Source organism: Pholcus phalangioides, unplaced genomic scaffold (genome assembly GCF_987345545.1).
Source record: "Pholcus phalangioides strain wild (caught in Gottingen) unplaced genomic scaffold, Ppha-v1.0 ptg000014l_1, whole genome shotgun sequence".
Taxonomy (NCBI): domain Eukaryota; kingdom Metazoa; phylum Arthropoda; class Arachnida; order Araneae; family Pholcidae; genus Pholcus; species Pholcus phalangioides.
Genome location: NW_028301607.1, coordinates 7,712,286 through 7,725,667, shown reverse-complemented (window position 1 = coordinate 7,725,667; position 13,382 = coordinate 7,712,286). Strand labels below are relative to the sequence as shown.

The following is a 13,382-nucleotide window of genomic DNA, read 5'->3' as shown; positions in this document are numbered from 1 at the left end:
GAATTTGCCAGAATCTCTGGATCGAAGCTAGTTTCGTTTTAGCCACTTTTCCCTCTAGAAGAAAACTCCCCAGATATTGCGTGATGCTCACCGTAATTGTCACTTTTCCTCTCAGGAAAACGGAGAAAATACAGAAAACTGCAAAAAAATATATATTTTATTATTTTCCTTTATTGTTATTATTATTTTCCCTTCCACGAGGGACAAGTGGTGCCCCTCGTTAGTTTTAACAACTTTTTCCAATCACAACGCAGATGGGTGCCACCTGGGGGCATCCATTTTTTCCGCTCTGATAATCCAATTGCCGTTCAAAATCCAAACAGCCAATCACGCGACACTCGCCATCACGGGGGAGAGGTCGGACTGGATGCGCGTTCGGAATGCATCGGGTCCCCGCCCACCGACACGCCCATCGTTCATGACGTCACGTAAGATCTTTCCACCAATCGTCGCTGATAGCGGCTCTCCGGAAAATGATGGTGAGAGGAAAAGACTGTGAAATGATCCCCAAAAAACAATTTTTTCCCTTTGAATACGGAGTCTTTTTAAACGATTGGGCTTTTAAGACTCCCTTAACAAGAAGAAAGTACTGTTAGAGAGAGAGAGATAAAGAGAGGAGAGATAATTTTGAAAAAAAATATATTATTTCCATGTTGGATTCAGCGGTGGTAGAGTAATTATTGTTATATACTAATTGCTCTCTCTCTCTCTCTCGCTCACTCTCTTTCTCTTGCGCTCTCTTTTGTCATTAATTATCGCTTAATGAGCTAAAGGCTTGAAGCTCAGCCATCCCTTAATCGAGCGATTAGATGTTAAAGAGGAAAAATTATCTCGAAATACATTCAGAGAAGCGTCGTTTATCACCGTTTTTTTTTGAGCCAGAGCCTAATATCTTAGTTCCAGATGCATCCTGAACAATACCGATGGCTGAAAATTGAAGCACTTTGAAGGAAATAAGTAATTTTTTCAGAGAAAATATTCAAGAGAATCGAAATATTCTCTCGGACTAAATGATTATGGACTATTGTGGAGTGACAATGACTTCCAGAATGCGGACATTCCTGATCAGAGATATCCTTGGGCCCGGTGACTCGGACAAGACGAGCGAAACATCTGCGTCGAGACCTATTGGGACTCCTCCTCCGGGCTATAACACAGGTAATAATCATTTTATGGAATCGTGTGTTACTTAATTAAATGTATGTGGTTAGTGTGGTAAAGCGGATATCACTCATAATAACCGGTTTTTATGTGCATACTTACTAATCGTCTTGGTAAGTTTGATAAATTCATCACGTTTAACGGCGATAGTGCATAATATCTAAGTTGGTGAATGTCCGAGGATGTGTCCAAATGAGTCTAGTGTGTGATAAATTTAGTCGGACCTCTATAAAATGACAGTGAATTTTACGGTCGCATGAATGAATTATGAATTACCATGTACACGATTTGTCATGTTTACCAACGACGCGACGCTTGGGTTTTATGCATAATCGCAGATAATAGTGGTAATTTTTATACTTATTAAATTTACCAACAACGTTTGGGTTCCTACTATGCATTATCACCAGTAAAAGTGATTAATTTATGGAAATCTATCAAACTTACCAAAATGCTCATTAATTATGCATAGTAACCGGTTATTGTGTACAATAAACGGATTTATCACATATTCCTACAGTATGCTTAATACTCACAAATTATTTTCCTTTCATCGCCTGTAATGAATGCAAATCTGCCAAAGGCTATGTTCGGTCCTTATCTATATATGCATGAATGCAATGCAGTAATTTAATTTCCTAATAGTCCAGAAAAGGGCTTTTCGATCCTGGCTTTGCTGCTTCCGATGATTCAGTATCATTCCCGAATTTCCTGAAAATTCGATTTATCAATTTTCAAACATCGATGTATCTATTCACTGCTGTATCGCGGTCTTACCCTCGGGATATTGTGATGGCTTTCAAAAGTTGGCCCGTAGGACCTATGTTAAAGGGGGTTTGTAGAATGTGTTCAAGAATTTTGCGAAAATCGGAACAAAATTATCAAAAATCTATGAATCTATACGATTAACGAGCGGCAAACATACTTCAGAGGGGACAAAAAGTTAACTGTAAGAGAGACACGTGCCCTGGGCCCATAAGCTTTCGGGGCACAAAAAGTTTCTGACGTATTTACCCCACATCTTGTTGAATTTTTGGTGGTATTGAATGGCATTTCTTCAAAATTTATGGGCCTACATACACTGATGAATTGCAAATTTAGTGGTAAAAACTTATTTCCGAACTCATTTTTGAATTATTTATGAATAATTGTCACATAATAATTCCTCAGATAGACTAATGCCGAATGGGACTGTAAAATAAAATTAATAAATATATTTCGATAATATACAGTTCCGTGTAAAAAATAAATGAAATCTTAGATACCAGTAGTATAAATTCTAAAGTATTCTAAGTGGAAGTGCGTTTTCATGATAAATGGGAGAAAAGAGCTAAATCTTTACCACCTTGCGTATTCAATCAACAGATGGCATTCTAGGGTGTTAGATAAAACTTAAATTATTACTACTTGTGTGTTTCGTAACATATTACAGGGTAAATGAATATATATATCATTTACATTATATAATCTTTACCATTATTTCATTAATTCTTGCATGCACCAACTCCGGACTATACACTGATCCGGCCAGGGCCGTAGCTTGCCTTTTCGGGGCTCATGGGACAGACTTTTTCATTGGGGTCCCTCGAAAGAGTTATTATTATGCAAAATAAGGGCATATTTTTGTGGGGGGGGGGAAGAAGAGAGAGAGGCCAGCGCCCGGTTGCCCAGTCAAGTTACGGTCCTGGATCCGGCCCTTTGGGGAAAAAAAGCTTTAACCCCTTTACTGTGGAATATGTTTCGGAAGAATTCATCAAAACATGAATATATATCTTATCTGTTTAATTTCGTGCGGTATATCTATAAAAAAAAAGATAAACAAATTCAATTTGGCCTTCAATGTGTAAAGGAAAAACCAATTTTTCTCGTTACAAAAAACATCGTCTAATCACAAACATTGCAGCCTACTTTCTTGTAGGTGCGACACCGGTAAGGCGTTAAAAAAGCATTGTTTTTTCTACTCAGATATGTAAATTTAGTTCTCTCATCAAACAATGTTTTGTATTTGCGGGGAAAGTGCAGGGAGATCTCAACAAGTTCGGGAACCCAATGTCTGGAAAAATTTTGGAGCTCCGATTGTGAGCCTTTGTGTTTATGTTAGGGGGTGGGGCATCGACGAAATTATACAGAAACACTGGAAGACATTAGTTCGGAAAGTTAAAGAAATTTTCAGAAATTAAAGAAAAATATAATTCTAGATATTATGAATTGAATAACTCTGGAATAACTCTAGATTTAATGAAAGAAATAATTTAAAATTTAATGAAAGAAATTATAAAGAAATAGTTTAAAATTTAAAGAAAGAAATCATTTTAGACTTAATGAAAGGAATAATTTTAGATTTAATTTTAGATGTAATTTTAGAAATAAATAATTTTAGACTTAATGAAAGAATTTTAAGTTTAACGGAAGAAATGATTAAGAAAAAATTTAGATTTAATGGAAGGATTGATAAAGAAATAATTTTAAATTTAATGAGATGAAAAATTTTAAATTAAATGAGATGAAAAATTTTAAATTTAATGAAATAAAAAATTTTAGCTTTAATGAAAGAAATAATATAGGACTGAACAAATCTTCAAAAATTTATCACTGGAATTACGAAAAAGAAAATTAATTTGCATAAAAATCATTGAAAATGATAGTAAATGGTTGAAAAATAATCAAATTTTTCAAAGAAGTATAAAAATTCCAAAAGGCACGTTGTCACCAATTAAGTTTGAAATCAGTCAAACTGCTATTTAAAATTTCCCGCGCTATTGGCATCGCAAAATAAGTCGGTAAGTGCTGTTCACTTCGGCTCTGGTGATAGACGATTTACTGAACGGAACCGGACTTAGTCAGATGCGAAGGGTTCAGCCGGACCCTTTAGCCCAAGCACCTAAGGTGAATTTATGGTCCCCAGATCCTGCAGCAAGGCCCCCGGGCTGGGACATTCTGTGAGGCCTCAGTCCGGACTATTTGCGGGAACATCTCTAGTGGATTTTCAGTATGAAAACACAGAAAAAATTATGAAAATCGCCCAGAGCCACAGGGCTGGAGCCATGTCTGCCCTACCATTGTGGGGGCCATGGATAAATACCTTTATTATTTTAACCTATATATTTACCTATGCATTCTTACCTGAAGTATAAAGAAGTAGGCTATAGTAAAAATCCTAGCCTTTTGACCCGCCAAAGATTCCAGCCCATGGACCCAGTTGCAGGATGTGAGCAACAGGGGCTTACGCATTTGGAGGGGGCACAGAAGACTTGGATTGGGGGGGGGGGGGCGGCTGGAAAATTTTCTTCCCGAGAAATTTTGAGTTACTACCATTCAAAAAGCGTTTAAATTAACGGAAATTTGTTGATACGGCATATGAAGGGTGTTTTCTTTTGATATTTTCAATTTTTCACCGAAATATTATTATTTTTTCCCCTAATTTTTGGTTGGCTTGGGGTAGGAGGACAAGGGTTTACCTGTGCCCGCCCCTCCCGCCGAGTACGCCTTCGGATGTGAGCGGCTCATGACCTCACGGGGCCCGTGAAAATAGATCAAAATACGTTACTTACATTTGGTGTCATAACTACCTACGGAAGTCTTTCTGTGGCATTTTAGACTTACTATATCCATAGCAAGGACAACAGGGATGTTTTTGATCAACATTTTAACGACACGATTGTAATGTTTTCCAGTGTTAACTATGCTTCGATATAACGTATTGATGTGTAGTTATGTTACTATATTTGTCTGTTGTCCAATTGCCATGTAACAATGCCATGTTTTAGGACCTGTGAAGTGCCCTATTCGGCTCCCACAGCCGAGTCCTGCCTGTATTAGTTTCTCTAGCACAACATATGATGCTTTGGTTGGTGGGTGCTCGTGGTCGCATTGGGGGTATGTGCTAGCGGGCCTTTTTTTGCCCGTGTTGCTGATCTTGGGACCCCGTGGAGAAAGTTGGTATCATAAACCGGCGGTGACCTTCCAGTTGGAAATTCCTTGGAATATTGACTGCGTTACATTTCGGTTAGGATGACGTGGTATTTTAGACATGTGGTAGGAACATTTGCAGCATTACTGATGGCGAAATTAATTTTATTAATTTTAATTTTCGGGGATGTGGACGAAAAAAATACACTCCCAGTTGACAAATTTCTACGTGCCCAGGGCATGTCGGACAATAGAGCTTAATCCAGCCGTAGATCATATTACACTTATCTTGATATTACAGGATTCATCTCGAGCCCCAAAACTGAAACCCATGCCTATATTCCACAAAATACACCAACCAATATCATGAAAAAAATAAAGGAAAAGAGAACCATGTTCGTTTTTGCGTTTATTGCGCACCAAACCCTTCCATCCATATCGGTTCTTTATATAGTCATAGATAAAATGGTGGATTGGGTCTATCCATATTATGCAATGACTCTATCACGCAACATGAGTTCCCACAAACCACTTCACGAACCAACTCATCGGGAAAATGCTTTAAAAAAAAAAAAAACCGAGTAAACCCCCTACAATATTTTTCCCGTCAGTAGATTCCCACAGAAAGTTTACGTACTACACACGGGGGTTAAGTCGAGTTTGACCACGCGGCAAACTCGAGTGGGAGAAACGTGGACAGAATAGAACTATATTTAAAAAAAAAATAAATAGAGACCCTCCTTGACGAACCCATGATCACGAAGAACCCCCCCACCCCTTCTCTTCAGTGGGTCCGAACCCGGTACATTCATTGAAAAAAAAAATCCTTTGCATCAATGATCGTGAATAGAAATCGAGGGCTTCTTTTAAAAGCCCTACAACAAACCACTCTTTAGATTTTTGTTGAAGTGTTGTTCTTTGTTGCGGTGCTGCTCCAGAAGAAGTAAAAAACGGTACGTACCAAGTATTATAGGGTGCATATGTGTACTTCGATACTTCAGACAGAATTAGGATTATAAAAAGTTTACTTTTCCCCTCACTCTTATTGAACAACTAATACTTTGTATTGAGAGAGAGAGATTAGCCGCTATTCCCGTTTCCGTATACTATTCGTACCAAGTACCTACAGTAACGTAAGTGACTATTCTATCTTTTATACCCCCCCCCCTTCTTATTGTATGTAAAGTGATGCTTTTTTAAACTTTATATAGAAACGTTTTAACGATAGTTTATGGATCAAAGACGGGAAAACTTCAGGGGTTAGTTATTCATGGGAATGAAATATTAGGGTTGGCTAAATGGAACGTGTTTCGGTTACATCAAGACCTTTGCCACTGGACTTATCCCGTTTCCGAGATCTCTTCCAGCCCAGCTTCGTGGGAGAGTTTGGAACGCTTTATTTTGTGGCAAAGTAAGAAAGAGGGGGGGGGGGAAAGAATAAACAAAAATTTTTACAACATATTTTCCCCGGACGTTCTGTCGCGATTAGCAAATTTTATGGTGATTACAGATGAGATGGGATTGGAGAAAAGTTTCTGGGTTTCGTTCGTTCGTAGTATGGAGGTATATTTTAAAAGCAATTGGAGGGGGCCGCCCCCCCCCCCCATGCCATCTCATCTGTTATCTTACACTTGCCATATTACATGAAAAACAAACAAAATGAGAATCTTATTGTGAAGTATAAAACATCCATCGGGGAGCGAGTCATCTCGCTTAACAGCTTATTGGCGACCAAATGGGTTTGATAACTTGTGTGGGACTAGAAGCCAGCATCCCTTTAATTGGGTTGAATTCACTCGCTCCGGTGGATTCAATGAAAATATACAAAATAGAAATATTGTGTGGTGGAATATATACAAATAGGGAGATCACCCGTGGCATCTCGCTCAGCACCTTATTCGGTGAGCAACATGAATACGACAATATGAATACGCACGTGTGTTGTGGACATGAAATGCATCAAGAACTTGAATAGAGGAAAGAGAAATACACATATACGCACATTTATATACATATACATAACTGCCAGGTCGAGTCGTCTAGCCCTAAACCTATTTTGGTGAGCAATGAGGGCTTGGTTTTAATGGGGAATTGTCTGGTGAGAGCTTTAGCTAAGGATCAGCTTCGGTCTTGGTGTTTTGGTTGACTCGCTCTGGCTGGTTGTATTTATATTAAAAATAAAAGAATATATATAAAATATATAAACTACATGCAATGGTTATTATGAAACCATTCGTGTCCTCCCGCCTAGCACTCCCGCTAGAATAGCGGCATGAAGGACACTTGTGGTTATCACATTTACATCATTTTGTAACGGGAATGTCATAAAAATTCTTCTTCGGGTCCCGTCAGTACATGCTATATCTTCCACATGTAATGGTTATGTATTAGGTTACATCAAGACAGTGTTTCTCAACCACCGGGCCACGGCTTGGTGATATTAGTCGCATTGGCCCGCAGTGTTTTATTCTAGTCATTTTTCCATTGAATAATTAACCCTTACAGCGGCAGTCCCGATATAACTATAGTTCTCAAAACGGCAACCCCCGAACCCAGATACCGTTGTAAGTTTTCTTCTGCCGATAACATGCTTTCCTTCCCCTCCCCGTCCTGTCAATAGGTTCCAGTGGGCGGAGTCAGCTTCTGTTCAAAGTCTGATAAGAGAAGGTGGAGAGAGAAAAGATCTTTTTCCTTTCCCTTGGAGATATTATACGATTATGCTTGCGGCATGAATAACAGAAAACGACAGTTTCTTTTCTCTTCCTTGCATTTTGTTGTTATTATTATTTTGTGCGCTGATGGAAGAAGAGCAGTTATCAGCACACGAGATTGGGGGGGGGGGGATTTTTGAAAGGAGGTTGAAATTTCTAGAAGGATTTGCGATTTTTTTCCACTGTCGCAGGTAAAATGCGTATCAGGAAAATTTTAAAAACCACTTACAGGGTAAAATGATTTCTCGCTACATAGCAGGCGCTGCTTATTAGTATCACGGATATTTTTATCATTTGAGTATTGTTATCACTAGAGCAAGGGCCGGAACTGGGGGGAGGGGGGGGGGCGAGGTAGAGGGAGGGATGCAATATTTCATTAAAATAAAATACATGCCTTAAAAATTCTTCAATATGCCCTATAGGGCATTTACACTGAAAAATACACCTGAAATGAAAAAAATATAAATATGCATTTAAAAATGCTGAAGTTTCCCTAAAAATGAAAAATATGCACAAAAATGCAAAAAAAAAGAGAAAAATATGCAAAAAAAAAAAAAATTCCAAAAAGAAACGAAAAATATGCACAAAAATGCAAAAAAAGAAAAATTCATATTAAAAGCACGGAAGTATGGAAGCCTAACCTAAAAAAATACACAATAAAACTAAAAAATATATGAGCAAAAAATGCATTCACGCATGCATTCAAAAATGCAAAAACGCATTCAAAAATCACTAAAATATGCCCTAAAATGAACAATAGCCAATAGCGAAATATTTTCTTAAAAAGAAAACTGAAGAAATTTAATGAAATTCGGAAAACGAAAGGCTAGAAATGATCTCGAAAACAACAATACAGTGCGATTAATAGAAAAAAAACCTGGTAAAAATATGGACTTATTACAAAATTTTGATGATTTTATGCATTTATATGCACAAACTATGGAAAGTGCTAAAACACGCAGTTGTGTAGGCACTTATGCCGAATTTACATATAATCCGGGCTCTAGTTATCACTTTTGCAAATTAGGAAACGGACCAATGTCATAACATGTGAAAAGATTTGTAAGAAGTTATCACGGCTTCGGTTTATGCTACCGCTAGATCACGTTTTTGGTCTCTCACATGCTCACAAAGTCACTAGTTGAATCTTTTGGTCACTCCACCGACCTCATCCTTGCTCTCTAGGTTAACTCACTAAACTTTGCTACTTGGGTGACTTGTTGGGTCAAACACGTGAATTGAAACTCACTAGGTAATGTTTTAATAGTTCACTCACCTGATCCGTTGTTCTCTAGGTCGCACGCTTGGTAACCCGCTGAACTGGTCCTTTGCTCGCTCCTTAGGTCACTCGTTTGATCACTCACTGACATAGTCCCTCGCTGTCTAGGTAGAGGTGGATTTGTGCCTTTATGGCCCGTGGGCAGGAGTGGCTCGAGAAAAAAATCTCTACCCGGGAGGGACCTATTTTTGAGGCTTCCGGTCACTTTTTTTTTTCGCTCTTTCAACTGAAATTTCGCGTCGCTCCTAGAGCGACACGGGCTGCATAGTCTAAGCGCCTCCTCTGCATGTGAGCTACACTAATTTTACCGCTCTTTTCTCCCATCCCACTTTGAGCACTCACTGTTAGGGGAATTTTCAATGAATTTCTTTGAGCACTCACTCCAAAAAAATTTCCGCTCCTTCAAATTTCTCGCCCTGGCCTATAACCGGCTAGCCCTCCCTGTTACACCGCAGATGTGTGGAAATGGACAGTAGCGTTCATTTCCACACACATCCCTTTCAATGGGGTGGCATACGTACATCGTATACTTAACACTTAATTTTTTTCCAGATACAGTTATTGCTGTCAGGAAACCTAGAGTCCCGACTGATCACATTAAGCGGCGTGCACTGCGTTTTGAAAATAGCAGATTGAAACTCGATTAATCTATTGAAAATTTTTTCTAATAACTAGTTTTTGACGATAAAAAATGAAGATGATCGTAATCGATTGATGGACACTGAATTGATTTAGAACCTGTAACCTGTGACTGAAATAGAATTTATATTTCCCCTCAATTCAATGTAAACGGCCTGTAAATGTTCTTACAGACAATAATATTCTCAAACTTATGGCAATGAAGTCCTCCCTAGAGGTCCGTAATTTTCCCATATTTTCTTTCAATGTCCCGTTTCTAGAAGCTGAACTAAGTATAGAGGCCGGGACAAAACGAAAAATAACAGGCCATGCCTCCTGGTGATCATTCCAAAGGGTTTCTCACCCACCACCCACAACTCGGAGAAAAAAAATACCAATAGAATGGTGAAAAACACTCTTCCCACGCAATTCCAAAAAAAGAAACCTTTACAACGAGTATTTTTTCCATATAAGTACACCGCTTATTACGTATAATAAAGCATATTCAGTTGCAAATTTTCTCCATTCTGGACATGTTTTTCTTTCTGCGACATTCTTTTAGTAAAGTCGCGTGAGAAAGACGTGTCATGGAAAGAAGAAGTCGAGAAATTGCCAATTTCTTTCCTATGGAAAGGACACCCCGCAGTTGCATGTAAGGTGGGAAGTCCCGGCTGGCCGGCCGCCCCATACACTGAGGCGGCTAACAATGACCATGTGAGCACAAGAGGTGATATTGTTGCGACCCTTGAAGACTTGTTGCTTCTTGAAAGGTGACATGTTTACACCGAAGAGAGGAAAAACATTTTCACTTTACCCCTAACAATGAATCTGCGGAAACTCTCCTTAGGAGTGACTCTTGAATGTTGAGAGAAATTACATGATATCGAGGGTATTTTGTGTGTTTTTTTAAGCTTTTCCGGTTTTGGTAGCAGAATGCGATTTTTATCAACGCTAGAGCAATATGTATTATCAATTTTATGCCCATGGGTCCCCTTTTGATTTGAGCAGTATTTTGTTCTCGTGCCCCCCGTCCCCCCTGCTTTATCCAGGGCACCCTGGAAGTCGTGTCCGGAAAGGCCATCGCCATGCAATTCACCGACCAATGATTCACCGTAAGGAAAACTAATCGCTGGGAAAAATCATCTACAAACAATTCACCGCCAATAGTTGGACATGAGTGAATGAACGATAGAGTGAGCAAGTGGGCGAATGAATAAGCGAGTGAATGAGTGAATAAATGAAAGATTGAATAAATGAATGAGTGAATGAATGAGCTAGTGAATGAATGAGCTAGTGAATGAACGAGTGTCACCAGGACAATTACTCACCCTATGTCACTCGATCACTATCTCAGTAGGTCGCTCATTTACTCCGTAGGTCACTCAATTACTCACTAGGTTTCTCGCTTACTTCCTAGGTAACTCACTTTACTCACTAGGTCGCTCACTTTGTCATTCACCCACTAGGACGTTCACTCCCTAGGTCATTCATTCTATTATCAACCTCCCTGGGTTGCTCACTCTGTTACACACTCAACTATCTGGTCGCTTACTCTCCTCCGCTTACAAAGGAAATAGGTCGGTCACTCTGTTACTTCCTGACTAGGTTCTCTCACTCTGCCACACACTAAACGACCAGGTCACGCACTTACTCACTAGGTCACTCACTAGTTTGCTCACCACCAACAATAACCACTCTGCCACTCACTCACTAACTACTGTATCATTTACTAACTCGCGCTCACTTGGTCATCCCTCGCTCACTCACTCGTGCCGAACTGTTGTAAGTGAATTTTTCGTAAAAACCCCTAAAAGTAATAGCTTCACGAGACACTTTCTATTTATTGAATTGGATTTGTTCGAATAACTTTGAATAAATTCAAAAAGTTGGGGGGAAAAACAGCGTTAAATGCGGGTGAAATGGTTTTCTTTTTTCGCATTCAGAGCTCGTTTCCCAACTTTCCACCGTTTTCCGAATATCTCAGTGAATATTGCAGTGAAAGTGGTCGATGCAAAAGCCCAGGAGAGCAGTAGAAGCTTTGAATTTGGTATAGGCCCTATACTATAGGGCATCCTATGGGCTGGTTTGAGCCCGAAGCGACGGGAATGAAAAACAAATTCAAGAGAGGGGCGATGAAACAAAAAGTTTGAGAAACTGCGCTAGAGCCAAGGTGCTCAACCATTTCGGCCACTTTATTGGTTTGAAAAAGCGTCGCGGGCCACTTGAGTGATTTAGAACTATGCCGCGGATCTCATAAGGGATCTGTAAATGCGCTGAGGGTCGATAAAGTGACCAGAAAATAAGCCGTTTTAGTGGTTTGGGATTAAGCCGCGGGTCGCTTAAGTGCTCTGGAACTGTTGCTTGCCTGGTGACCTGTGAATATACCACGGCTCAATTAAGTTATCTACGAAAGTGCTGCGGGACACTTGAGTAATCTGGAAACTGTGCCGTAGTCAAGTGATCTGGGAACGTGCCGCAAGATACTTGAGTGATGTGTAACTGCACCGCGGGTGACTTCAATGATCCGAAAACCCGCCGCGAACTGATTGAGTAATCGATTGAGTGCGTCGTAATGTTGAATTCCTATATAAAATTGCTTCAAAGAAATTGCAACAATATTTCGTTTCAGCAAAAATTTTACAAAACTTTATAATTCTGACTAAGACGGCGAGGAGGGGTAAGAGAGAGGTGCAGATAGTATTGTAAGGAGAATCCCCCCACTTCCTCCATAAGGGCCTTAGGTATCAAGGCACTATCTGGAGTTAATTTCCTTCTTGGTCTTTTGGCACTAGGACCAGCGAGTCAGTGGACGCATGTCGCACAAGAAAGCTGTCCGTTTCTGCCTTCCTCTTTAAGATTTGCCTAAAATAAGGCAAGACATCAACATTAAACCGGTTGCAGCCTCCTTCGAAGGACTGCTGGCTCTGGAAACTTTCTTTAGTCCCATGGAGCTGTTTGGCTAGACGCGCGGGGGTGATGCCCAGACAACGAGGAAACAACGCCACACTGAACAGGAGAACGGAAATTAGAAGCGAGGTCACGTGAGCACGCCGACGAAATCCGAGGCGAAAACCCAATACAAATGTTTCAGGAAAAAAATATACGAAAACCGAAACCCCGACGATACCCGAAGTCAACGAAAACCGAGGTACAGTAGAGTCTCGCTTATCTCCGACATAAACGGACCGGCAGAACGTCGGATAAACGGAAACGTCGGATAAAGCCTATTAATCGCCATTAAGTTTACACATTATGAACCTAGTAATCATGTTTTATAACTTTCTTTCTTTCTTTCCGTCGCCATGCTTCTTGAGTAAATTTCAACTTTCAAAAACAACACAGCGTTTGTCAAATTAACACGCAGACACATACGCATTTAACAGACGATAAACAGCATACAATGATAAACTGCACTACACTGAATCAACACCATCTGTAGCGGAAGGCCTCAGCGCGAAGCTTGCGACGTCACTGAAGAAGGTCATCTCACCTATATAGCCATTGGATATACTACAGAATAGGGTAAAGATGGCTGCCTGCTATATCCAATGGCTATAGGTGAGATGACCTTCTTCAGTGACCCCACGAGCTTGGTGTGGAGGCCTTCTACTATAGATGATGTTGATTGATTCGTGAGTTGTGACAAGGAGTGAGTGAGTATTTGCCCGAGTGGCACCGTGGTAAGATGCTCGTCTTCCACTATG

At 39.9% G+C, this 13,382-nt stretch overlaps 1 protein-coding gene across 1 annotated transcript in view; it reads left to right on the top strand.

Moving 5' to 3' along the window:
• Positions 1-514: 514 nt before the first annotated feature.
• LOC149078071 (uncharacterized) overlaps positions 515-13,382 on the top strand; it is a 48,236-nt gene continuing 35,368 nt past the window's right edge. The window contains exon 1 of the mRNA XM_089241662.1: positions 515-1,158. Coding sequence (XP_089097788.1) covers positions 1,011-1,158 — 148 coding nt within the window. The 5' untranslated portion in view covers positions 515-1,010. The remainder of the gene's footprint in view (positions 1,159-13,382) is intronic.